This window comes from Excalfactoria chinensis, chromosome 3 (genome assembly GCF_039878825.1).
Source record: "Excalfactoria chinensis isolate bCotChi1 chromosome 3, bCotChi1.hap2, whole genome shotgun sequence".
NCBI classification, from domain to species: Eukaryota; Metazoa; Chordata; class Aves; order Galliformes; family Phasianidae; genus Excalfactoria; species Excalfactoria chinensis.
This window is the reverse complement of record NC_092827.1, coordinates 65,212,696-65,240,325: the sequence shown is the minus strand read 5'-3', so window position 1 is coordinate 65,240,325 and position 27,630 is coordinate 65,212,696. Positions and strand designations below refer to the sequence as shown.

The following is a 27,630-nucleotide window of genomic DNA, read 5'->3' as shown; positions in this document are numbered from 1 at the left end:
AAGAGAAGAGAGAAATTCCATAATCTTGCAATTATTTTGTACGTAGGTGTGAGAAAAGGCCAAAGCAGCAGTTTATGAATGTGTGTTTGTTGCTACAGGAATTTGAAGGGCACAAAGAAATAATTGGTCTTTTCAGTCACTGGGCAGGTAGCGAGATGAGTTGTACAGGGGAGATGCTTCAGTGCTTTGAAAGAATTCAAGACAGAATATGGACACTCGGTCTACCAGGAAGGGAGCTGAAAGCAGTATCTAGTAAATGATTAATCCCCTTAGGTATTAAGTGCAATCCAAAGAGCCCTAAAGCTGTTGAGACTCACTGTTCAGAAATGTTCTTATACTACTGGAAGAATAATAACCAGAAAGGAATAAACATTACATTTCGTTTTCAAATACACTAGACAGTACTCTCAAACTATCATTTCATGCATCTCAATGCAAGCCTTTTGCCTCTTGTCAATGGGCACTGCTCCAAAGAGTCCGATGTTCCCTCCTATCAGGTATTTATGTACATTGATACGACTGAGCCTTCTCCAGGTTCAAGAGCCCCAGCTCTCAGCCTTTTCTAATATATGGAAGGTACTTTAGCAGCTCCTAATCCTCTTTTTTTTTTTTTTTTCCTTTCCATAACCTGAGGGCACAAATGTAGGCTAGTCTTCATTCATCCAAGATATATTTTCCTTTTTTTCTTTGTGGTATATGATAGTAATTCGTAGTCGTATAGAACACAATCGATTAAGAGTATTATCCTTAATTTATTTCATTAGAAATAGTGGTTTTCACTGCTGCACATATTCTAATCTTAATTATTAACAGCAACAGAAAAGCATCAGAGACATCAGGAAAAAATCTTTCAAACCGACACCCATGTCCAGAGCAGAGAGCGATTAAGTTGTACAGAGAAAATTTCTTGAGCCACTTACATACAGTGCAGCCACTGAGGGGAGGAATCACTTCTTATCTAGGATGATGTTACCCTTTTCGTCCTTGATTCGAACCCGTCCAGACAAGTACTTTGTTTCTTGCCTGCCATTGCAGTACACAGTCTTTACGGTTCCATCTGGGTACTCCCTCCTCTTGAACTGTGCAGTGTGAAACTCCTTCTGGCCATTACTGAATACCACTAGTTTATCTCCATTCCTGAAAGTAATAGCCACGAGTGAATGGGCCATAAAGCACTGTATGTTATAAACCTATCATACGTAACTGCCTAAGATGGCACAGTGAAGGTAGAAACCTTCACAGGTTATAAAATTCACCTCAGAATTTACATGCAGTAGAATCAGAGATCAGTTATCACAATTCCACTTCAATACAATGGTGCTGCCATACGTAACAATAGCTAATGGATGGTAGGATCTGTATTTTATATGAGCACCGCATGCAGGGATTTCAAGGCATTTTGCTAACAGAAAATCTCTTTTACAGCAGAACATTCCCTAACCACAGAAGAGGCATGTATAATGAATTCCTATTGTTATTTGTCCTCATTTTATATAAAAATAGAAACAAAGAATTTAAAACATCTTGGCAAGACCAGTAAGTGAGTAAAATACCAAGGAATAGAGCCCAAGAGTCCTCTTTTCCAGCCCTACATTGTTAATACAGATAACTGGCTTCCCTTTTGCTTGCACTGTTGCCCTGGTCAGATGTAGAGAGTGACTGTGAAGTTACATAGAACTAAATGAGAAATATTTCGCAGTCACTTTGCCAATGACATCAGGTCACCTGTGATTCAAAGTGGAAGCAAACAATTTTCAGTTCCTCACTGTAGCAAAACACTTGTTCTCTTCCAAATCTCTTCTTTCATATGGACATTTCCCAGTCATGCAGAATCAAACCACAGTTGTATATGCTAGTAACATTAAACTTGTGCCCAGTGCCGATTCCCATCTCTAAAGGAGACTTACTTTTCTACTTTTACTATTGTACCATCAGGGAAAAAAGTTTCCTCGAATCCATCGCTATAGAGGCATTTCACTGTGTGATCTGGGAACACAATTTCTTGTGTGCCATCAGGATAATGCTTTTCTGTGGAAAACAAGATTCAAAAAGTGTCTTTGGAATTCTTTCTCATCGCTTTACACAAAGCTAGATGAGATTTTCTGTAGACATTGTATTGAGGGTAGAAATTCTATCCAGTATACTGCTAGAGAAACTAAAGAATCAAATGAGATAGTAAAAACTATAGAAAGGATGCATTTATGCTCCTTTATTATCCTTTGCAGAAGGAAACTGAGCAGTGAAGTGATGGATCATGCCAACTGTCAAAAGGCAAAGATGAAGCAAATTGGAAGAAAAAAAAGCAAATTGGAGTTAGGCTCAGACAATACTTTCACAATGAAGACACTTCCACACATATAGTTCACATTCACAAGTTCTTGCATACCTATCTGATTATTAGGGAACTGCAGCACCTCTAGGCCCTCTGGATAAGCAGTGTGAGTTGTCTGTGCGTCTGCATAATAATAAATCTGGAAGGAGAGCGAACTGTTTACAGCATGGTCATAACATTTGCATAAGATTATTAAACCATAGCTGTGTGCTTAAAAATAAGCCAACTTTAAGAAGTCATTTCAAGGCCATTTTCTTCACGTATCTCTCATCCCTAAAAGTTGACATCCTTACATTTTAATTCCTCTCTTTCATTCACACCCCTCCCTCCTGGCTTTTTCTAGATATTTCTACTTCCTGTAGCATAGAGCAGAACAATGCACATGAGAGAGATCTTCCCAGCTCCCTGTGGATAGGATCTCTAGCTCCAGTCCATGCGCTAATCATTTAAAATGTTCACATTCTCACCAAGATCTTACTCATCTCCACTTCAGCCCATGTCCTTATCAAACATATTTACCTAATGCCAAGAGTACTCCTGTGCAACCCACTCTAAAATATATGAAAAGTAGTCCTTTCTTCAGATGGCTTTCCCCTACATTTTGCCTTCTTTCCTTTGATCTGCTTGGCCCAATCCCTGTTTGCCCCTTCAGCTGTTACCTTCGCCTCTTTCCATTCTTGTCCTCCCCTGTCAGGACTATGGAAACCAAAACCCTTCCCCATCAGTTTCTCCCAGAAATGCTATTTCAAGATTGTAATGCTGTAACATCATGGAAAGCACAGCAATGACAGTGTAGTAGCAAAGTGAGGATGTGTTCAGATGCAGCAGCCGTAGACACAGAAACAAAGGAAAAATATCTGCTTACACTTAGAAAGCCTCAGGTAGGCAGGCATCTCTCCAGCAACATACCCTTGCCTCCACTGACAACCCTTAAATGAGGTCTGGGAAGGTATGGATCCTGGCTCCACCCCTTCTGGTCACTCAGGTGTATTGAGTGACACCTGAGCTCCCATGGGTTGGCTCTGCCTTCCCACCAGATGCTCAATCACTTCTTCAAAGTTGTGAGTTAGCATTTCTGCTACAAAGATAAACAGTAGGAACTTGTTTGACAGATCACAGCCATACAGTTTTCCTTAAAGAAAACAAATATGACATACCACTCTCTGATCTGGCATGATCTTCTTTACATCTCCATTGAAAAAGCTAATTGTTGTCATCCTTTTATCAGCACTGATCTCTTTTTTAGTACCATTGCGGAAGGTGATGATTCGACGGCCATCAGTAAGCACCTCTTCAACCTTCAAAAACACAGAGCACCTAATGTAAATGAAGTCAAAGGATGCGAGCTACACTGTGCTGCCTTACAGTGAAACTGGAACTTGAAATAACTCAGTGTACCCACTCAATACTTTTGTATTTCAAAGCTATCTCACCAGCATGTGTATGTTTTTTTTTGTTTTGGTTTGGTTTTTTGCCTCATTCTTGCATAAGAGAAGAAGAAATAAAAAGTATGGCATTAGCAAAATCATCTCTTTTCCAGCACTTGGCTTAAATCCCCACCACACTGCCTTGTCTTCTGTTAAGCAAGATAAGACAGATGGCCCTGGGTCAATAATGAAGCAACACAAGCTCTTCATTGGCTGACTTCAATTAGTAAGCGTTTGTACTACGTTCATATATGCTGGTACTCTATGTAGGTTGCCCAATAGGCCCAGGTCCTGGATAAGGCAAATCAAAATGATATATTAACAGAGACAGCTGACATGTTAACAACCATTTTTTTTCCAAGTAACATAAGCATGAATGGACAGTCAGTACTACAGAGTTAAACATGGCTGTATGCAGATTTCTTACAAAACTGATCAAGACTTCTTAACAAGTGGCAATAACATCATCAGTGTGCTGTTTTGCAAACAATATATTGGATTAAGAAGATTTCCTTCCTAATACAGCCTCTAGTTAATGATTTTTCCAGAATGACTACGGGAGCTAGTTCTGTTCAGCCTATAGAAATCCCATAATTTAATTCATTTGGGCAAGTCCAAAAAAAGAAGACAACCATTTGGTGTACTACAGCAACCATAGTACAAACCAGTATCCCCTGAACAATGTTGTACTGCAAAAGCCTTCTCCATATCTGCTTACTGGAAAGTATCATTAATCAACACATGTATTGACAGTTCAGTTCTGAACTGAATAGACACAGGAAGCTGTGTCTTTCTTTACTGTCTGAACTTCATATATCAAGAAGGCTTATCAAGAATTGACAACTGTGATTGGACATAAATTACCCTCAGTCAGCACAGTAGAAGAAAAATTGCTTACTTGATTTCCATCCCATCAGCTATATATAATTTCCTGCTACTCATAACATGAACTTTACACTTGAGCTCTTCATTAAGGACTCTTCGTTTGAGAGATAATTTTCTATGGCTACTTGAAGCAGCAATTCCTATCTGTTGCAGTGCTGTTGGCAATCTCTTCAAGCACCCTTAATTTATCTCACCTTTCCATCCCGATGCTCTATTTTTTCCTGCACAACATCCTCATTTTCCCTTCTTTCTTGATGCAACATTGACCTTCTAGATAATATTGATTTTGGAGGCTTTACCTACAAAAATTACACATTCAGATTTATATAGACAGAAAGGCTGTAAAAACATTCACAAATTTCATCAACTCTTCAAAACAAAACAAAAACACGTTTACTTCTACACAAGGGGAAAGTTGCCTTTATTTCCAATATTGTCTTGAGTTCATTGTGAATTCTGATGTTTTAGTCATAACTGCAATTGCTGTGCATTAATTCCAATCAACTTCAGCTGTTAAAGCAATATCAGGGAATGAGAATTATCTCTGAATGCAAGGTTCCTGATTTGCTAAGAAAGGCACCTATACTAGCAAGATCCACTTTTCAAAACAAATCACATTGATCATAGCTGATCACATTGACAAATAGCTGCAGGTAATGCTGACTATGTAACTAAGGGTTATTCAGGATGCCACGCATTCAATTTACTGTTACAATGAGTTGCCTTTGCACTGTCTGGTAGCATAAAGGAGCCTTAAGTTAACTGACAACTGGCACATGGCATCCAGAGCAGTTAACTAATTCTCCTTACAGTGGTAGTACATGTCAGCCTGTGGGATCCAAAGGAACTGGGAGTACTGCTTCCCAAAGGGCACTGATGTATTCCAGGGAAAAAGCTGTCAACACTGTACTTGAAGTTGTCAGATCCATCCCCAAGCCCATGTTCATTACATAGCATTCACAAAGTGCTTTCCACAGTAGTCTCTCTTCCCTCTAAATAGAACATCCTTCAGTTCTCACTCCTCTTACTAATATGGATTTCATACACACAGACCAAGACAGTTTGAGGTAACTGCTGCTTGCCTCTGCATGTAAAGCTACGTTCAAAGGACTGAACATACTTTCAGAGTAGTGCTTCCAGAGCACACAAGGAATGCCCAGCAACAGAAGGAAAGCCCATGACCTGGGGGGCTCTGAAGCAAGCAGTGGGACCTGAACACTAGCAGTAAATAAATATTCATCATGCATACCTTCAGCTTTCAGCTTTGTTCTGGAGAAAGACACAAATCTTCCAGACACAATATCCCCCTACCTTTCTCCCCCAGATAAAAACATTTGCAATTTCATTAGGAAACAGAAGCTAAGTCCTTTTGGGAGACAGTAACTCAGTATTGGTCTCAGATTAAAAGTTTTGAGTTTTATAGTGGCCAAGGAAGGAAGTGGGAATGGAAGATTTTCTGAGTGTGTTTCAGTTCACCCATAGAAAACACAGTTACACATCATATAAGAGACAGAACCATAAGTTGCTCCAACCTTTGATTCAGCATCCAGAAGAGTAGGAGAACTCCTTGTAAGTACTTTGTTCTCATATGCAGTTATGCCACTTCTCCTTTGGGGCGTCTCAAATGCCACTTTATTCTGAGGTTTTAACATTTTTTCTGTCTTTTTAAGATTAGGAATCTCTTCCTCCTGAACCAAAATTAAAATAGTGACTAAGAACATAATTGATGTCCAATGGTCATGCAAGAATATGTTGATAAAGAAACGTACTTTGTTATTTCTAAGCCATTAAAATATTGTTTTAAAGAGCGTACACATCATAAGAAGAGATAAGGAAATAAATCCAAGAGAGCGCTGTTGCCAGCCAAGTGGAATTAGCATGCTGTATGTGAAAACTGAAGTCACATACAGTGAATTATTTTATAGATTTTCTTAGTGAAATACCTGTGTTTCCTCACTGTTACTGCAGAGTGCAAAGCTGCAAGTGTTATTGCTGTGCTTATTTGAGAGAAAGATGTCTTCTGAGATAACTGAAATGGGTGAAGGTGTGCCTATAAGAAAATTAAAAGAGGATACAGTCATGTTTCTTCACTTAGCACAGAAGATTATTTTTGCAGATGCTAGCTCTCAGAAGCTTGCAACACATGGCTTCTTATACTGATGATGCTGGCTTGCTCATTTCTAACGTTGCGTTGTCCTGGACCAAGGAGAACTGCAGACCACCACCATGCTCCACCTTCTGGGCTTCCACAACAATACACTCAGCATATAACGACAGCCAACAGCACATTCTACTCTCCTTCTCTTGTCAAGTACAGGTTTTGTACTTTTAAGAATTGTAGGAGAGTTTTAGCGACAATATATTTCCTGTTAACCAAGGGTTGCAGATCAATCATTCAGATGCCTCTAAGGCAGAAAATTCCCACAAATCTTACCTTTTTCATAAGAAGATTTATACCCCTTAGAAACACTCAGTTGTGAGCCAGCTCCAGGTGACTTCCTCTCATCTGTTCCTCTCCCAGAAGGAGAGGGTTGATACACAACCTGAAGCAACACGAAGAGGTTGTAAAATACAGCTGTGCCTTGCTATAACGTACGAGTAATCAGTGATATGGATGGAGTGTGCTCCCCCTTCCTGAGAATGTCTGTGCACAAAGACCTACACACTCATACAGTGCATGTGTTTAATCTTAATTAAGACTGTTTTGAATAAAGAGACTGTAGTGAAAGAAGCCCCAGGTAGGACTCTGCTTCTCTCAGGAGCTGTATTTTAGCTGTGGCTCTTGCTCTTGGTCCTCACTGGGTCGCCAAGACAATGAGGCATGACATATCACAGTCATGAACACCTTCTGAGGGCAAAAATTCTTTGCGTGGAGAGTAACAAAGCAGTAGAACAGGCTGCCCAGGGAAGTTGATATTCAAAACCAACCTGAACACCTTTCCATGTGGCCTGCCCTAGGGAACCTGCTTTAGCAGGGGTTGGACTAGATGATCTCCAGAGGTCCCTTCCAGCCCCTATGGTTCTGTGGAATATTTCAATGTATGAGTAGTTCCCTAAAATGACTTCCAGAATAAAAAACCGGACAGTATCAAGGCAAGAAGACCAAGCAACAGCTTTGTGAGAAACATGACCCCAATCTAAATTCTGAACAATACTGTCAAGAGAAAATAAAGGTAGTTTAAATAGACCTTTCCACTGACTTACTTCTTCTAATTCAAAAGGTGTCACACTTCCCTGGTGAAGTGTTGTCCTGCCAGTTGGCGTTGTGCTTCTGCCAAGGGAGCAGCGAGATGTTTTCTTTTCTTGTTGTTCCTTTGTTACCATTCTCAATGGATCAGCCTTCTGCACAGAGCTTTTTATTGCCTAAAAGATTTAAATACATTTGCATTAAGTTGATTTAAACATAGCATTAAATCCTTCGACAGCAGGTGGCTCATTACATTTTTTTTTAAGCTTTTAGAAGATGTTTATCTGTGTATGGATGTATATATGCATATTTTATACGTTATTCCCTCTTTAGACTCAGTCCACTTCCCCCAGTCCTCTGTGGAACAAGGAGAGGGGTAATTCAAAGTACACAGTGCAAAGCCAACAGCTGCTCTTAGGCTCCTATCCTTCAGTCTAGCCACCTTGGCAACCACAAGCAAAGCATTCCTGCCTGGGAAATCACAACTGAGCTGATCCAGAAAAGTATGTAGGGTTGGAGATTCAATTTTATTTGCCAGATGTCCACCTTTCTTACATTTTAAACATCTCATCCACTGAACAACAGCTGTTTGGGAATGCAAGAGTAAGCAAGCAGTCCACGGAAAAAAAACACATGAGCCATCAGCTTCATTTGCCCAAGTGCATGGCTTATTGCTTAAGGAATGGGGCACTAACAAACCACAGACATAAAAGACCAATCAATTCCTTCTCCAGAAACTGTCACTAGGGCCAATTTTCCATAATGACTAAACTCAAAGTTTAATGAGCTTTTGTCATAGATGATGATCTCCTCATCTTTATATTGATAAATCACATTAAAATTTAATGGCCATGAGTCAATAAAGAAAAATCAGCTGAAAACCAGAAGGTGGTAGAATTTTCAAAAGCTAAATCATAGATTACTATTTTTAACTTATACACTAACATTGCCATTTTTACAGAAATAATGTCAGGGAAATCAGCACAGGCTTACTGAGTTGCCTATGGTTTTTGTATCATAAAAATGGATGCCATTCTAAGATCATTTCATGAATCATAGCAAACACCCTGACCCAAGCAGCTGCTGCACTTTAGGTCTATACTTTTCAAGAGATCCAATTACTCAGTATTTGAGTTGATACGGAACAATTAATTTCTTGATAATGATGCCCTGAATTCAATCACTTTCATAAGAAAAGGCACCAAGTTATCTGAACATATAGTTTTCTTCATTGGGAACACATAGATCACCAGTATGTTATATAAAGAGGGAATCTCAGTCTTGCCCTGTAGCAAGCACAAGATACATCAGTTCCTTCCCACTTCCACTGAAGACAGAATAAAAGGTAATCAACCAGTTAGTTTGAGATGACAAAGGAAATGGAGTTTAGTTATGAAGTAAAACTTTCTAACATAAAGAATTGCTAGGTAACAAAAGATGCCAGCTCATTTTGGATCTTGTGGGAGATCAGTGACACTGATCTTGCTGCTGGCTAAAGGAGGGACCAGGTGGCCTCCTGAGGATTCTTCCAGTCCTACAGAGCCTACATCATAGGGTTTGCTTTCCCATACTAACAGACCAAAAAACTTGGGAAAAAACAACAAATCTTCATGAATAAAGCAGTGAACATTCAAATGCTACAAAAGACCATCTACATATTCTCAAAAGTCATAATTCCCTGCTTTATAATTAGTCAGTTTTCAGGAGGAATACTCATAGACAAGGAAATAACATGTTTAGAGCTCATGAAAATCCACTGCGAAATTACACAGCAAAGTCCACGTAGTAAGAGAGGAATAATGCACAGTAGACCTTGATTGAAACTTTTCCAACAGTAACTTTTTAAAAGCTGTATCAGCATGCCTTCCAATAGAAGAAATGAATGATATCTTTCTTAGTAATCAGTAACATTTATCTATAACTACATGTATGGCAGGAAACTGGCAACTTGTTTCCTCCCAATTTCTAATACATTCAGAAAGCAGCTTGTTTGGAGATAATACAAATTATTAATTACTTGGGCCACAAGCCACATTCTGAAAGAATCTTTAATGATATACAGTTAAAATAGATGCTTATCTTGTCTCACAGCTTGAATCAGCCATTTCTTCACCAACTAGTTCATGCTACAGTACAAATAGGATTCATCATTAACAAAAGAATTACAGGCCAACAGGATACACCTTTTTCACAGATGTAGAGAAAGTAACATCTCTCTCTCAAATATATATATTTTTCTTAAAATCATGTTCTCCTGATTCTCTAATCTGTACCAGTCATTACTCAGTTTTGCTCCCCAGTCATTTTTGTACATACCCTCAAATTCTATTAGCTTCGACAGAAATAAATCACACACCAGGTATTGTTATGCTTTCTTGGTTACAGCTGAGGAAATTCACCATTCCTAGCTGGCTTTGTGTGAAATATCTTATAAAGCTTACCACGTGACTCTATGACATGTATTGCTGCTTCTGTTACACAAGGTGATCCCTTCGCTTTCATTTCTCCTGTGCACAGTATCTCAATTCTGGACAGAAAAGCAGCATGAGATTTTGCTGTATATCCAAAATTTAGAGCCGTCCAGAGTTTGAGAATCATTGAAAGCTTTCATCGGCAAATAAGAGAGCTCAAAGAAACACAAGCATGAGTCACCATTTTCACATCTATCACTACAACACCGATTTTGTGCTTCTGTTTTACGTTCCTTTTCCCTGAGCCTTCAATTATAGATTCAAATAATCAGCATCCACTCTGTTCACTGCACGGCCTTCCTCTGCCATCAGATCAGATAAAGAACACATGTTTCTGTCAGACATTTTAGAGTTCACCCAGGACATCTGGGCAGTATGCCCACCAGTCTACTTCATGCTTGTGCTGGATTCCAATTGGATTGGATCCAGTGCTGGTTGGATGATGAAAGCCCAGATAACAACAAGCCCAGAAGTCTGCTGTCCTCAACATCCCCCTTCTCAGAACTGTTGCTGAAGCTGCTGCCCCTCCTTTTGTGCATGTGCATGGCTGCTTGCCACAGGGGGAAAACACAATAAATGACAAGGAGTGCCTATGTAGAATATCTGGGGCTTTAACTCATTTGGCAAGAACACTTGAGACATACAGATGAGACATACTGTTTCATAATGTGAAAGCTTCCAAAATAAGTTACTGAAGTTTTTTGTCTTTACTGGTCAGCTAAACTGCAAATAGTTTATCCCACATTACTCGGCTTGTTTATAACTCTGCCAATTGAAGCATTAAGCAATTATGAAATTCCAGCTGGAGGAGGGACCAAGGAGATCCAAAATCAACACAGAACAAATGAACGATTTCCTACAGCTAAATTTTCCAGCTTCTAACTTACAAATAGTATATATTATTTAGAAATACAGACAGCCGTAAAGGCTGATAATATCTGCTTCCTACTTGAAGTTACTATTCCAGACACTATTGATTCTTCTCTCTTAAGCACATTCAGTTTAGAAATAATAGAAACATAGAATCACAAGGTTGGAAAGGACCTACAAGATCATCTAGCCCAACCGCCCTCCCTTTACCATACCTACAGAAAACCACTAGACCATATAGCTCCCTATCCAGACGCCTCTTGAACACTGCCAGGGATGGCGACTCCAGCACCTCCCTGGGCAGCCATTGCAGTGCCTGAACACTCTCTGAGAGAAAAAGTTCCTTCGTATGTCCAGTATAAACCCCATCTGGTACAACTTGTGGCCGTTTCCTCAAGTCCTGTTTGTTGCCTGGGAGAAGAGGCCAAGCCCCTCATCACAACCTCCCTTCAGGAAGTTGTAGAGTGCAATGAGGTCTCCCCTGAGCCTCCTCTTCTCCAAGCTAAACAATCCCAGCTCCCTGAGCCACTCCTCATATGGCCTGTGCTCCAGACTCCTCACCAGTTTTGTTGCTCTTCTTTGAACACTTTCCAGGGCCTCAATGTCTTTCTTGCAGTGAGGGACCCAAAACTGGACACAGTACTCAAGGTGCGGCCTCACCAGCGCTGAGTACAGAGGGACAATCCCTTCCCTGCTTCTGCTAGTATTTCTGGTACAAGCCAGGATGCCATTGGCCTTCTTGGCCACCTGGGCACACTGCTGGCTCATGCTCAGCCAAGCATCAATAAATACCCCCAGGTCCATTTCTTCTAAACAGTCTTCCAGCCACTCTGCCCCAATCCTGTAGCATTGCCTGGGGTTGTTGTGGCCAAAGTGCAGGACTCAGCATTTGGTCCTGTTGATATTCAGTCAATGTTGTTAGTTGTCATAGAGATATGAGAAAAAAGCCTTTCACTTGACATACTGAGTTAATTTGACACAGCTTGTAAACAGCTGTGATTTTACCACTGACCAGGCAAAAGGCAGTAGGAACACATACTTTGCTATTGATGTCTCTAAAGCATTGTTTCTGCAAAGCTGCCTTTGGCCCCACACAAGAAGTGATACAACTCTCGTGCTTCTCTCTCCATGATCTCTCTTCTTGTGCGGTTGAAGATGTTGTCTCTCGCAGGATAGCTTCTGCAACCTAACAAAGAATATGTTATACATACACACATGCTATACACACAATTTTCAAATGGAACTTATCAGTATTATATGAAAAATCTCATGAATGAGTACACTGAAATCAAACATAAAGAGACCAAAGCTTCTTCACTCCAGGAAGCAAGGGACTGGCTAATTGGTGTGTCTGGCTTCTTTTAAAAAGGGATTTTACTAGAAATTATATTTGCACATTAGAGAAATATCTAGGAATAAAGGGCTTGATTTGTTTTTCTCCTAGGTGTAGGCTCTCTGTGGAAAAATAAAATTCATCTCATCAGACTGCACCATCTGGAAGATAATTATCCGTTCCAGTCACCTCAGTTCACATTTGATGAATCCCACTTTAAAGGCACATATTTTTCTTCCTTGAGTATGTAGAAAGATGAAATGACCCACTCAAACCAAACCTCTGCCTTTTGATTTCTAGTCTGAATCATTTAATTTTCCCCAAATTTGCTGTCTGTGTAAGAAGGGAGTAATGGAATTCTCCCTTCCTTTATCTCCCTTTAATGAAGGTACGCAGTTACACAGTAAAGTAACAAGTAACCCTGCAAGTAAATTAAGCAAATTGGACATTAATGAAAAAGAACAATAGAATCCGTTCAACTATGATTAAACCTCTTTGATTTCAGGATTTCATCAGACACATTTATACTAGCCAGTTACATTTTCCAACCTGATTGTCTCTCCTGCTCTATCCCAGCATAACTCCCATTCAGAGATCCAATCTGTGCTTTTGTAAGAGAGGCCTCTGACAGTGTTTTCTTCCCTGAAACTTATTGTACTAAATAAGAACTGAAGTGAGATTTAAAGGTCTCGCTATATTTATTGCCAGAAAACAGCCTGCATCTGGCTTAAAGAGCTGTTTTATTAAAAAGGTCAGTGACATACACAAAGAACAGAGTTAATTTCAGGAGACTGGCTTAATTAGGCCAATGCAAATCTGTTACCTGGACTATCTTCCAAGTTAGAGGAGGGAAAAAGGCACCATCTGCCCCATTGTGACTGTCAGAGACAGAACAGTTAAACCCCCTTGTAGAGGTACCCATCTCTTGGATAACTAATTTTACATGGAAGAGGACCACTGAAGAAATATATTTAAACATAGCTTAACATAGACCGGATATTTCTCCCCTTGAGACTGAGCACAGCAGGAATGGAATGACAATATTCAGGCAAAGAAAAACTAAGCCTAAATTATTCAGGCAGTATTAAATACAAAGTCTTCCAGTACCGGTGTCTGGAATTTTCCGTCAGTGAGATTCACAGTTCCTCTTTTTCTTTCTGCTTTCAGCCTTTTGTATTCTGAACCTCTGAGCTCAACTCGAAGCTCCATGTTCTGCCTAGTCAGCATCTCAACCTGGTCTCTTAGCTTGCAATAAGCAGCGTGCCAACAGGACTCATTTCTCCTGAACTCCTCCTGCAGTCCTGCAATCTGTTGCTTTAATATCTACCAGAAGAAAAAAGAAAGTGAAAAATCAGAAGATACAAACTAATAATGCAAAAAACACTATTAAAAGTACACATGGTATGTTTTAATGGCAAAAAGTGGTAGTGCACTGGAACTTCATGCAGTGTGATTAGCAAGATGGTCCTTACAAACACCAGAGGGGACTGCAAAGACATTTTTATCTGAGTTCAAGGAAGTGAATTTATGGTATTTGTTACATTTTGATGAGGACCTCTTGCTATACATTTCCATTATTTTCTCCTGTTCCCTTCTCATTCCATCATCCATGGTGTTTCCAACACTGAGTCCTCATCCTTTGGTAGCATTCATGCTGGATACTGCAACTGCATCATCAACAGAGTTTAACCAGAAATGTGCAGTTTGCTCTGTAATCAACTGTCACGTGAGCTCCTTTTTGACTTTCCCCTCACTTGTGTGTCTGTCCAATGTGATTAATGTCATGGTTTCATGGGCCTCTCATGCTTCTGTACCAAACTGAAGGCACACCTCTCCAATCTGTTCTTTTCTTATGTAAAGAGAGCAACTTGTATATTTAAAACACAAATCAAAGCGATGTTTTTTTAACACAGAAATCTTCACTGTACACATAGCCATCTTCAATAAGCAGTACTGGTGACAAATGAAATGACTCAGGTCCATATGATACTTGAACACAAGAACATTCAATGAAGAGAACAGCATTTTTATTTTACAGCTTACTTGTATTTCCTCTGATTTTACACTTCCTCCAGTGACTCTAGGTGTTCCTTTGAACTTGCTATGCATAACTTCTTCCTTCTGTAGTGCATCAGTTTGATCTCTGTTGTATTGCAATGGATGAGCCATCTCCTGGCCCCTGACAGCCTTAAGTTGGTCCATTTGTCTTCTGCTTAGTAAGTTAATGAAAAAGAAAAAAATATGAGGTTGGCAAAAGACTATCACAAAGAACTGTCTCTAGATGTTCTTTCTCTAGGCATGAATTCTTTGGGGCTTGGGCGTATCTCAGATATGCTAATACTGCTGAGAGTGGCAAGAAGTGATTAGCATTATCAAAACTGAGGTTGGAGAACTCACGCATCACTTGAAGCACTTGTACAAGATCAGCTGCAAAATTTATTCTATTGAGCAGATGAGAGTACTTTCAATTAAAACTATCTGATAATCTAAAGACTGAGCTTAGGGGCTTTCAAACACATTTGCTGTGTACAAGGAAAGCTACATTAAGGCACACCTGCAGAAGGCACAGTCTGTTCCCTGGCTCCACACCTATGAGGCACCTCATCATGCAAAGCTGGAGACTGAGCCATACTTCCAGCTGCTTGGCCGTCCCCACGGATGAGAACAGCCGTGGACTTGCATGAAAGGGGTTGAGTATATTACTTATAGGTAAGTAAATACAGGAGCCAAATATGAGAGGCCATCACTCAGAAGGCATTTTGCCTTCATACCCAGTGTATCAAGGCATGAGTGGTCAGGAAACCTGCTTAAAAACTCTGCAAAAGCCGTAGAGCATTATTTGTATAATCAGGATCCAGCTGCCTAGTTCAATTTTAATTTGATATTACATTATTTATTAGTTTCTTACTTCAGTTCACTTCATGACTTACAGCCACCATCTGGCTATTACTATTACTTGATAGCTACAGGAGGCAGCCGTGACCTCATGTTTTCTTCTCCATAATGGAGTTTAGCTCTTTGACAGCAAAATATGAAGGCTGACAATAACAGCAAGAGGCAAATGAGCTCCCCATATCCTGCTGGGGTTTTTTTGTTTGTTTTTTGTTTTTTACAATTTATTACTTTTCTTTTTGCTGTTTTCTTACTTAAATAAGCCAGTCTAATATTCTCATTAAATGCATGCAAAAAATAAATAAATAAATAAATAAAAATCACAATGTTCAATTGAAGTATTAATTCTTTTTGCATTATTCTGGTTAAATTTGAATATACAATCCCTGCTTAATCATGTGTAGCTTGCCACTGCTCCAAATCCAGACCAGTTGCCCTAAAATACCACATACAAGAACAAAAGCAAGATGGAAGATCTATATAGAACACCTCCCACTGACGAGTACTCTCTTAAGTTTCTGCAAAACAGAGGCCAGCTAGCTACTTCCTCCAGAATCTCAGCTGATATCAACCTCTTCAGCACTGTACTTGAGTTGTACCTGTACAAGTAAAATTATCAGAGCTAGAGCATCAGTCCAAGCATAGTCACTCACAGGGTCATATTACTAGCATAACCACAGGCCTCCAACCCAAGCTGACAAGGCAATGCTGGGCAAGGTCTGGAGGTCAGTGCAGGGCAGGGATCATGCCTGGCAGGCAGCTCAGTTGCAGCTCCCCAGTCTTCTGTGTGAAAGCATGCTGTGGCTGTTTGGCTCGAGGCTATAAAACAGCCCCTGGCTTGGAAAAAAACTCACAAAAAAGTAATAAAGACTCCTGGAGCACACACAGTACTTCTTTGGAGCCTCAGACAGACTGCTTAAGCCCCAGCTATAAAGTAAAAGCTAGGTGCAGAGATGTAAAATATTACAAAAGCTAAGTACCTTGCATCAACTCAAATCCTTGCATGAATCCCAGGCATACCTCTGCCTGAGGCACATAGCAGAAGGCTGGCTGTAAGGCAAAAAGTATACATGCAGCAAGGCTTTCCAAGAAAAAAAGACCACCACTGAATCCTCTGACAGACACTTAAGAGTCGGCAACAACTCCCTCAGCAGTGGAGCCACAGGCTGCATCCTAGGGTCCCTCAGGCACTAGATATGCACCACAAGGTGCACTCCATTGTTTTCACTTTCTTGTCTGTTATTTGTGTCTGCAAAGGTTTAAAAACAAAGCCCTTTGAAACAAAAGAATGGACGGTCTAGGCAGGTCTAGGCTTGTCACATTGCTCACAAAAAGGGTTTTCATTGCTTCCCACAAGTGTTAAGTCACCAACATGGCCTAAGTAATGAGCTTTGGATGTAGCTGCCATCTTGTGCTCCTTGCTGGTTTGAAAATAAAGCAGACTGCATAAATCTGCACGGGGCAGCACAGTCAGGGGGGATAAGCTGCCTTTCACAATTAGTTTTAACTCATAAATTAGAAAAATGAACTGAAAAGATGCACGCATTGTGCTAGGCATGTATATTTGGATAAATATCTGTATGGACATATAAGGGGGTTTCTGTGGCTAATGACATGAATAAATCTAGTGAAAGCTCTTTGGAAAAATCTTCACTGTTCTTAAATAAAAATGAAAGCCACGTCATCTGTGATGCAGCACTGTCAGCAGACAGAAAATCCTGCACTGCAGTAATTCTGCACCAGCGCATCACTCCTCAGCTCAAATTTACACTAGTAAAGGGAAAAGCAGCACCTAACATCAATAGTAGCTTTATTAACTACCAAATCCCACAGATGTTCACATCTGAAGCAACTATCACAGCCAGCTGGAGATCACCCAAGCTGCCTGCATGAGCATAAGCTAGAAAGATCTTTAATAAAGCCATCCATTTGTGTGATCTATTGAAATAAAGTCAATAAATTATTCTTTCTTGGCACTAATTAAGAAAAGTGAAAAGGGAAATAATTATTTCTGCATCACTCCTGTGTTTATGGTAGATGGTGCCCAGCAATTTCTGACAGGCCTCCTTACATTAAGGAAGTGTATATATTTGATTCGACTTGTAAGCTTGTTTAATATTTATTACAGGCATTTGTATTACCTGTAATTGGTTACACTTGTGAGGGCAATTCTGCTTCTTCAAAAGATAGATATTCCTGAAATTACAATGCTGTTGGCACTGTTGCATGGTATGAACATTTGATAACTAGAAACATGGGGGTACCCTGATGCAAATGCGACAGGGGAAGTTTATCCTTCACTTATTCAGATGCCTAATCTCATAAAACGAATTATCCCGATTCTTACAACAGATTTCAGTGTCATCTGAAGATGTTCAGCAACTTACACAAAGCATGTGGCATTACTCAGCTTTAAGACGCAAACTGTACCACAGTTTTCATAGTTGGTGCCTTTGGTTAAGTGAACAGTCAGCCTTACTTTTTATCTACACATCCAAGTGTTTCAGTTCTCAGAGACAACATAAATGCCACTCTGACAAAGCTAGCTACTAATTATGGATTTAGCAACCTCATTTTAAGGTTGCTAATGGAAGTGCTGGCCTCAGTACACACTCAGATCAGTTCCTTGTGTATATGGACTTACCTGAGAAAATGCATTGCTTTGTCCTGTTCTTCTTCTGCTCTTGTCAATGAAAGGGATCCTCCATGGTATACACCACTTTCTAATCCACTGGAAAGGATGCTCTGGGTTTCTGCTATAAAGATATTTATGTTAGCACTGGTTGCATAACCACAGTAAGTTTTACTGGTGAATCTGTCAAACAGAATTAACTTATCAAAAAATAATTACACAAGGACCATGTTGGAGTCTGGATACTTACAAGTATGGTCCAAGCCCTGCAGGTTATGATAACTGAAATGGATTTTGGGGATATACCAGTGTCAGCAGCCAAATTCCTTATTGTGAATGTAGTTGTCAAGTGATAATTCAACTTTATTTTGAATGTCGCTTTTACACAGTCCTTGAGTACTCTTCTTGGAACAGCTTAGCAATGTGTAGAAGAGTAATTAAGAGCTGTCAGGAGTAAGTATTGCTGCAGGAAGGATAACAGGTTAAAAAAAAAAGGGGGGGGGGAGAGATAACAAGTATGTTTGGGATGAGGAGTTAGCCTGAAGGAGGTAAGTCCTGCAGTAGAAGCTAAGAAAAAAGAGTTAGAACCAATTCAATAAAAAGGTCTAAATCCTTTCTCAGCAGGAAACCATTTCTTTGCCAGAAGATGACCAAGCCAAAAAGACTAGGAGGATTTCTGGCTGAAGAACTCTAACACTATCCAGGATAAACTGAGAGAAGATGCTTATAGGGAAAACATCATTATCCACCAATACTGAGCTCTCTGTGTCTCAGGAATAAAATAAGCAATTGTGAGAAATCATTTTGCCCAGCCTGTTGTATCTTTGTATCTCAAATTGTCTCTGAGGAGGGTAAACAGAAAACAAGAACTTCTCACTGCCAAGAGTCAGCGAGTGGGGGTGAATATACATAAGCTACCAGAAACTCTAGCACTGATTCCAGGGACTTACTGAGACATCCACCAGACATGGACGGTCAAGCATAACTAGGGGCTTGCAGGTACTTCTCCCCCTTCCTTTCTGTTTCTAACAGTTTAGGACTGAGAAATACTAACAGAGGTGAGCATACGCCTAGGGAACATAAATTTATCTTAGTTTGACTGATTCTGTTTAATTCCCATATTGAAAAGAGAAGGAAACAAAAACTCAGGTAGCTCTTACCTAACACATTTGTAGGCAGCTTATTCTGTGGTTGCTTCACTTCAGGGCCTCCTTTAATCCCCAAAACCACTGCTGAGGATGGCAGATCAAGGCTTTTAACATGCCTGGCCTTTGATTCAAGTTCATCCTCTCCCCTTTTGGATTTCGTGAGATGAAATACAGAACACATGCTCCCTTTCAGCCTGGCAGTTCTAGTGCTGGAATCACTGCTGCTCGTGCTGAGAGAGAGACTTTGCTGTCTTGAGAGTTCTTGAATATCTTGTTTCCTTGAGGACAAACTGATGTTCTTTTTCATGGACGTAGGTTCAGTTTCACTGGGCTCATCGCTAACATAATCATTTTCAGAGAGATCCAGATGTCTGTCAGAATGATCTGCTCCCTGAGGCCTATGCTGGGAGGGATATTGACTGCAGTGAGATTTGGGGTCATCATCACTGGAGGATAAGCAGCCTGACTCATGGGATGAAGATGCAACATGCCACGTCAAGGCAGCTGTCCCCTTCTTTTGACATTCCTGCTGCAAAACTAAGGATGAACTTCCTTGCTCCACAGCCTCAAGAGAGTTACAGGTAATTTTTATGATCTTATCATTGACCTTCTTAAAACTAGTATGAATTTGTCTTTTGCTTTCTGGGCTCTGGCTCCCTGAAACAAGTTCTTGTGGGCATACCTGCACATGCTTCTGGCCCTGTGTGAATACAGGGACTGCACTCCACACTGCTTCCCTCATGTGTTCTGACTCTATATCTTGAAGCATACAACTCTTTTGCAGGACTTCCAAAGGGCTTTTTTCTTCCTCTGAGAGCTCACACTGCCGAAGTTGATTTGCTCTACCTAGGTCTATTTGCAGGGTACCCTCCACAGGTCTTCTATCAGTTCTATCAACTTGCTCTAGGGAATCCCTGTGATTAGTTTCACTGTCTCCACCTAATTGTAGGTTCATTTCTGTTGTTTCAGGACATGAGTTCAGGATTTCAGTCCACTTTGCATGAGGTGAGCCAAAAGCATCTTCATCTCTCCTAATCACTACTTTTTCTTCTGCACTTTGCTCCTGTACTTTCACTTCACAGTCAGTCTGAGCCTTAATTTCCTGCTCAGCTAACGCACAGTTTGCTTTTTTTCCATGTGCACTCATACGCATAGAGCTGACCTGCAGATTTACATGAGGGTATTCCCTTGGCTGCAGTATCCCTGCATCCATTTGCCCAGACTGGGAGAAAAGACTCCAGTGCTCCACATCAGTTCTTCTGGAATTCTTGCTCGTTTCTTTTAAAGGCTTCTGTTTAGTTCTATTGACTCTTACAGTACCTTCTTTTCGCTTCAGAAAAGTCTTCCGAGATGTTCCTTTTGCCTTGCTCTGAAAACAAACACCAAAAATAATGACAGCCACAATCTGAGATTCATTCATCAGAAAGGAAAATGTTTACATTAATTGAAAAAGCTGAGACACCAGATGTCTTCCAGTAACTGGCTATGGATAACTGAGCTCATAAATAACAGCCTGCAGACTACATAAAAGGCATGAGAACTTTTAATATGAGTCATTGTCTGACACCTCCATTAAATCCTAAGGAGAGTCAGGCATTTAAGACACTTAGCACTAAGTGTTTGGGCGGTCAAAGATGAGAGTTTTCATCTTTGTTTTCAAAGGCAGTTTGAGTTTTCTGTACAGCGTGGCAGAAATATATAAATGCATCAGTTTAAAATGCCATTTTCCCAATGAGACAGAGAAAATTACTGAGTGATAAAATGTACATCTTCCTTCTAATTCAACAAGCCTAGGATAATGCAGGGCCTGACACCCAAAGGTTTCCACTGAAGCAACTCCTATTGCATTTGGTATTAAGGCTATTAAAAGCACTGACTAGCCTCTAACAGAACAGTCGCCCAGTTCTGAGCTGATGTGAAACTCTGGCCATTAACTGTTGTCAGATTTGGCACAAAGAGCAACAAGAAAAAAGTATCTTCTCAACTTTTAGCCATTAACACAGAGAACAATGACAAGACAACTTGAGATGCTTCTTAAGCTAAATATCAGAGAATGGCATGGGTTGGAAGGGACCTTAAAGGTCATCTAGTTTTAGAGTAGAAGACATGAGGAGGACTTGACAACTGGAGGTATGTCTCCCCTGTGAATAAAACCTTTGAGTTTTGTAGAACAGCTGTTCACAAGTCTGTAAGGGCTCGAAATTGCAAGGTCAGACTTGTGCATAAACTTGTATTAATCTTTAAGGAGAAGGAGATTTCTGGCATAAATCTCAGCATCAAATGTCACTTTCACACTGCCTACAGTCATTCCTGCTCTTAATCTTGTGAGAAATATGCTATGAATCAATGAGATCAGTTGTTTAAATTCTGCCTGCTGAAGCTTGACTTGATATGGTTTTGTGAAAAGCAAAAAGCAGAAAAGTTTAAGGAGAAGCCAACAATCTGGAGGTGATCAGTATTAAGAAACTAACAGAATCAACCTCAGGGAGGAGGAGGGAAGGGAGATGTTGAAAAATCTTCCAGTATCATGTGAAAGAAGAGTCAAAAAACATGCTGTTACACAGTGAGCCAAAACCAGCGCCCATACAACCTCCACGTTCAAGAGAACTCATCACAAACAAAGTAAATGCACCAGTGGCACAGTACCTGCTGCTTCTGCTCCTGTTTTTCTACCAACTGAGTGTCTACCTGAAGCTGTTCAATACATTTTTCAGATGTCTTCTTCTGTCTAATATCAGTTCCTGTTGTGATTGGCCTAGGCAAGGAAAAAAAGTTTCTTATTTGTAATATTCTCCAACTAACTTCCATCCAGTATTTCTCATGGAGTTGTTATTGGGATTTGAATTGAAATATTCTCTTCTTTTTCAATGTGAAAAAATGTTAGCAAAAGGTACGGTATTACTGGATACCTAAGACCCACTTCAAAACATCCTGCTAGAAGTAAACATGAATTGTGTTTCCTTTTAGGAACTTTTTGTCTGGTATCAGCTGGCAGGTGTTATACAGTATTTTTACAATCAACAAAAATATGCTTTTGTAGTTTGACTGACTGACTACACTCATTTCTTACCTGTTTCCTAGGTTTCCAGTCTTCATCTTTACCTTTGTGCTGGAGGGAGGTGGAGAAACCTCCTTCATTTGTTCTGTTTGTTCTTCTTCAACTACAGAAAAAGCTCCAGGGAAAGGCCTTTCTTTTAATTGACCATTATCTAAGCAAGAAAAGGGTCAATGAAAACAATTTATGCAAAATCATCTGGGAATAATGGGAATAACAAAGCAAGAAATGGTGATTTGTACCCCTTGCCTCAAGAGACTTGTAATGCACAGTTAATGCAGAATATTGCATGAGACATCACTAGACAGCACTGAAATTCTGTATCTGTAGACCAGATGACATGCACCTCAGTTCTTGGAATATTTTCAACAGCAGTATTTGTAGGCAAAAGACCTTCTAACTGTGCATTTTCCATTCTATTTCACAGAAGTGTGTAAATTTGTCCATCTTTCCGTTTAGGTTTAATGGCTACGCTCCTCACAACAAGAAGGCCTCTACTTCATTTAATGACTTATCTAATTATCAGTTAATCATGACTTGCTCTATAGCTCAAGTTGGTCTGTCAGTTTCAGGAAAATGCTGTTATTGGCTTATTCACACAAAACACTGTCACTGTTGTTAGAAACCATGCAGCTTGCTTTCTGACACTGACACACCCAGTGCTCCTGAAGGCCTTGGCAACGCACTGTCTTGCAACACAAACCCTTGTAATGCCCTATCAGGTCTCAAGATTTGATGGAGTTGAGGAAGTACAGGGGGCAACATCTAGACCCATTCTTTTCAGTGACTTAATAGAAGTGATTTCCTGTAGAGCACTGACATTGTTGATACAAAAGCTTCTATGTTCTTCCCTCAGCTTTTTCAGCCACATACCAAAAATCTTCAGTCTGATGACAGATAAAGAAGAATTATTTCTGCAACTCAGTCACCTGCCATAGACTAGAATGGCAGCGGCACAGGCTGCCCAAGGAAAAACCGTTTGGATGTGGTGCTCAGAGACATGATTTAGCAGAGGATTGTTAGAGTGAGGGTAGTATGGTTAGGTTGTGGTTGAACTATATGATCTTTAAGGTCTTTTCCAACCTGAGAAATTCTATGAGTCTACGAGTCTAGGGTGTAGTAGAAGAACTGGAAGTGGCACAGCAGGTAGGCTCCAGGAAGGGATGCAGAACCCACACTTCCTCCTTACAGTCTCATCTGTGAGGCTCTGCTTTATCCAGTCTTCTAGATGGTCTATCTATTTATTTATCTACAAGAAAGGTGGCAGTGGGAATGCTACAGCAGGAGAAGTGCCTCAGCACTACAGTTTTCCCCTAGTTCTTCCCAATACAAGACAAGAACAAAAGCATCCAGGCAGCTGCATAATTCACCTTTGTTTTTTGTTCTTGTTTCTTCCTGAGCATCTTTTCTGGAAAGCTGTTTTGTGGGGCCCTCATTATGCTGAAGCAATGGCTCTGTGCTTATCCCTTTAAATAAAAATTGGAGACATTAGATGTGCTGTTGGTGCACTCCTGTTCATGTTTCAAGAACTAAAAACCTATCCTCATCACAGCAGTCAGCATAGCTCAGTACAGCCCCATCCTCCAGCACACATGATCAGCTAGAGGACATTTCAAACCCAAGTGCACTGACAAGTCTCCAGTCAGGCATTAAACTGATGCACTGAGGCTTCTGCACCTTCAAGCCTTACTTTCTCACACACTCTTTTCTCATCTTTGTATGCTATATCTACATCCTATGTTTTATGCTTCTTCCCTTAAGCGTACCTTACGCTCTACCTCATATGGCTTACCATTTCCAATTTAATGACCATATATATCCACAAGGCCCAATTTCTCTGTTAGTATCAGAAGCAGGATCACTGGAATTCAGCTTTCCAAAATAAATTTCAAAACACTTTAACAGCTTTTGTAATAAACTACCATAAAAAAAAAAACAGCCTTTCCTCTATGCTACAATAATGTCTTCACCAGCAAGGGCAGAACTTCAGAAGATTTGCACAGCATGCTTATATTTGAGTTTCCAGTGCTTCTCACCTACCTGAATCTGACAGCTGCGGGTGCTCTCCTGAGATTTCTGAACCACTCTCATTTGCCACCGGTGGTGGGGAGCAGTTCTGCAGGGCAGAAGGCATTACTGAGGGAGAGGTCTCTAAGCATCCTGGGCTCTCAACTTGTGAAGAATTTTCAGGTGGCAACTGGGCAGGAGTTAAAGGAGCAGGAAAGCATGGAAGGGGTGACATCGCAGCTGCTACATGGGAAGGTATCACAGGAGAAACAGAAAAGCCTAAAAATAATTACCAGAGAAGGAAAAATAGGTTAGTTTATGACAGCTGCTTTGCAGTGAATTAGAAGTCCCTGCTATGCTAGTTTTGCACTACAACACTGTTGCTTTCATGCTCCCTAATATTTTGTATGGTCAGAGTGAAATAATGAAACTGTGCTTTGTTATATGCTTTAATTGTAAAAACGTGCTTACACCAGACATACCCACAATTACCAAATGCCAGAGAGATGCTGAATTAAAGAGAATGTACAAAGTACTCCTGAGCAAGTAAAACATGTATTTCCCCTATGCCTTCTTAAGGGCTGGATCAGTTGGACAGATTGACATGATGGGAAAATATGTTTCACCAGAGGTGTAATGATGGAAGGACTGGTATGATACAAAGGTGCTATAAGGGAAGGGAAGAAGATTGCTTACCCATAGCAGAAGATTCCAGGTTTGCAGGGAAAATCTCTACCAGAGAAAGATCACCAGAAAGAGAACCTTCCCCAGTGGCAGTCAGCCCCTAAATGGGGTCAAAGAGAGGTGCAGCCAAGCTCCACCCCATCACACAGCTGAATTGCCTTCACCTGTGCTCCCATAGCTGACCCAGTCCTTTCCCCAGAGGTCAATCAGTGGTTCAGGCTGTGACTCAATGGTTCCCATACAAGCATGTTAGCAGGTAAGATGTAAGTATCACAGAGCATCTCTGGAGCAGCTCTTGCTGCAAAAGAGGAAATGTTTCCCTTTTTGTTTATGTTTATGTAAGGGAAAAAAACATTGTGCAACAGTAGCTGGGAGAGAGGAATGAAAAATGGGAGAGAAAAGGCCCTGCAGACATCAAGGCCAGCAGAGGAGAGGGGCACGAGGAGTTTCTGGCACAGACCAAAAGCCTGAAATCTGTACTTCAGAAGAAGTCTATATGGGAGATCTGTTGTTAAACACAAAAGACTCCTCCTCATACACTTCCTGGTAAAAAAAACTGAAAAAAGAAAAAAAGAAACAACAAAAACATTTTCTGGGGTTTACAGCTTGTGCGTAAATCTATGTGGAGAAATAAATGCTTTAACCTGACTGCCAGAGGAAGAGCCTCAATCTACCGAAAAAAGCAACCTATGAGACATTCTTTTTCTTTAAGGAATTGCTGCATTCCACTGCTGGAGTACGAATAATGGCAGACAAGGGTGCTGTAGCATCAGGAAGGATTCCCCAAGTACCTGGGTTGTAAAACGCAATGATTTTCTGCTGCTCAGCCACCAGCCTCTGCAGCTGCTCCATCTGCAGCCTCAGCGCTCCATCCTGCTGCTCTGCAGTCTGAAAATAGCATGAAGAGACAGTATCAAACTACATTTCGGAATGCTTTTCAGTCAGAAAGAATCACTGGCCTTTGGGCTTAGGGATTTCTTAAATTGTATTTTGTACTTAATGTTGACATTTGCATTTAAAAGCTTTTGCCATCTCACAACTCAGAGGGGATACACAGTGCAGGCAGCGCATGCCTTAGTGGGTTCTGCTGTTCAGCCTCACATCATCCAGCATTTCATTTTAGTCTATGTGCCAGGATTTCCTCCACATGGAAACTAAAGCATAAACCAGAGGGAAGCATCCACGTCTCTCACCAATAAGCTGAGTAGCATCAAGACAGCTGATACCTGTCAGGTCAAACTTCCACTATCAAACTTTAAAACGTGCCCAGGTCCAACATTCAGTGGCTGGTTGAACCATTTGATAAAGGATGCTACCAGAACTGCTGATGAAAAGAAGCTTCAAAATTCTCTCAGTCAAATTAACTTTCCACACAGAGAAAGAAAAACTTTGGATTTCAGCAGCCTCCTCTCCTATTTTTATTTTCTATTCTTTGCTATCTAATAGCGTTTTTATTATTATTATGGAAAATGAGAAGTTTAGAGCAAGTTTAAGACCAATATTTTTCCTCTTTTCTTTCACAAATACAGATGGTTGAACAGACACAGAAATAATAAGACTTTGCCCAAAGGAATCTTTTTAACTCTAACTGTTCCATCTGGTATCACTTGATAAGCACAACATAACAAAGTAAGACACAAATTCACTTTTTATTTTCCAGAGTCCTTAAGAACTATTCCCACACTTCACACAGCCAAATGCCAGAGGCTACCAGAGAACAAACAATGCCCAACTGTTCATTAAATTTAATGTTATCCTGGAAAAAAACTAGCAATCTCCTTGACTCACAAGAGTCAAAGTTTTCCCAGCTCTTGTCTTTTGCATAGCTGTGATGCCAACAGCAACAAGAGAAGAAGCCCTGAGATGAATTACACTCACAGCAAGACGTATGATACAGCCTGGTTAGCACATGCAGTTCTGATTTTGACATCATTAAAAAGAAAAATAAAAAGTTACAATTATGATAAAACTTCAGTAGGTAAATGATTGGAAACAGAAGAGTTCCTTTACAGTACGCATCTACAGGCACTGTATTGTTTATTACCTCCTAAGAAACACATGCTATGTTCATAGCCAGAGCTACAATTTGGTTATTCCTGTCAATCTCTCTGTAAGAGCAAAGAAAAAGATCCAGAAAAAGAAATAAAAATATGAATACACCCCACAATCATTACATGTGAAGCCAGATATCCTAACTTTTAACTTTTTCTCTAAATTGAGAGAGACAGCAGTAACTATCCAACAAGGGGAGCAATGGGAAAAGTGTCTCATAGGAAATGCACTTTATGGCATGGATCCATTAAAACAACATAATCAGACACAGAGTCATGATCCACCTCCCAAGGCCAGCCAGTACAGCCTCCTACCTACAGACAGACAGAGGTGTTAGCAGCCCTTTCTTCCTGAAGAGGGTCAGCAACCATCAGAAATATGCAATTATAAATTCAGTGTTTACTTAAAGCAAACTAACCTGTTCCATGCTTTTGTCAGCAGGAGCACACTGGCTCATTCCAGGCTCTGAGGCAGGAACCAGAGGAGGAATCAACGTTTCTAGGGTATCACTTGCATCATTAATTCCAGTCGTAGTTACACTGCAAGTCAACTTCTGAGGAAGCAAATCAGAGCTGGCCAAATAACATAATTGCCTTGCATGCAGAAAATCTTGGTCATGGCCCAAGTCATCTATTGAGTCGTTATTATTGACCAT

At 40.3% G+C, this 27,630-nt stretch overlaps 1 protein-coding gene across 1 annotated transcript; it reads right to left on the bottom strand.

Moving 5' to 3' along the window:
- Positions 1 to 684: 684 nt before the first annotated feature.
- LOC140249928 (uncharacterized) lies at positions 685 to 27,630 on the bottom strand. The gene is made up of 20 exons (XM_072332204.1): positions 27,394 to 27,630; positions 25,715 to 25,811; positions 24,273 to 24,518; positions 23,609 to 23,698; positions 22,248 to 22,386; positions 21,824 to 21,932; positions 19,190 to 20,546; positions 18,042 to 18,153; positions 14,549 to 14,714; positions 13,613 to 13,828; positions 12,212 to 12,358; positions 7,849 to 8,007; positions 7,079 to 7,187; positions 6,588 to 6,694; positions 6,177 to 6,332; positions 4,839 to 4,943; positions 3,490 to 3,630; positions 2,387 to 2,471; positions 1,908 to 2,028; positions 685 to 1,137 (listed from the first exon to the last, which is right to left on the bottom strand). Exons 1-20 carry the CDS (start codon positions 27,628 to 27,630, stop codon positions 948 to 950), a joined length of 4,089 nt encoding a protein of 1,362 aa, XP_072188305.1. The 3' UTR covers positions 685 to 947.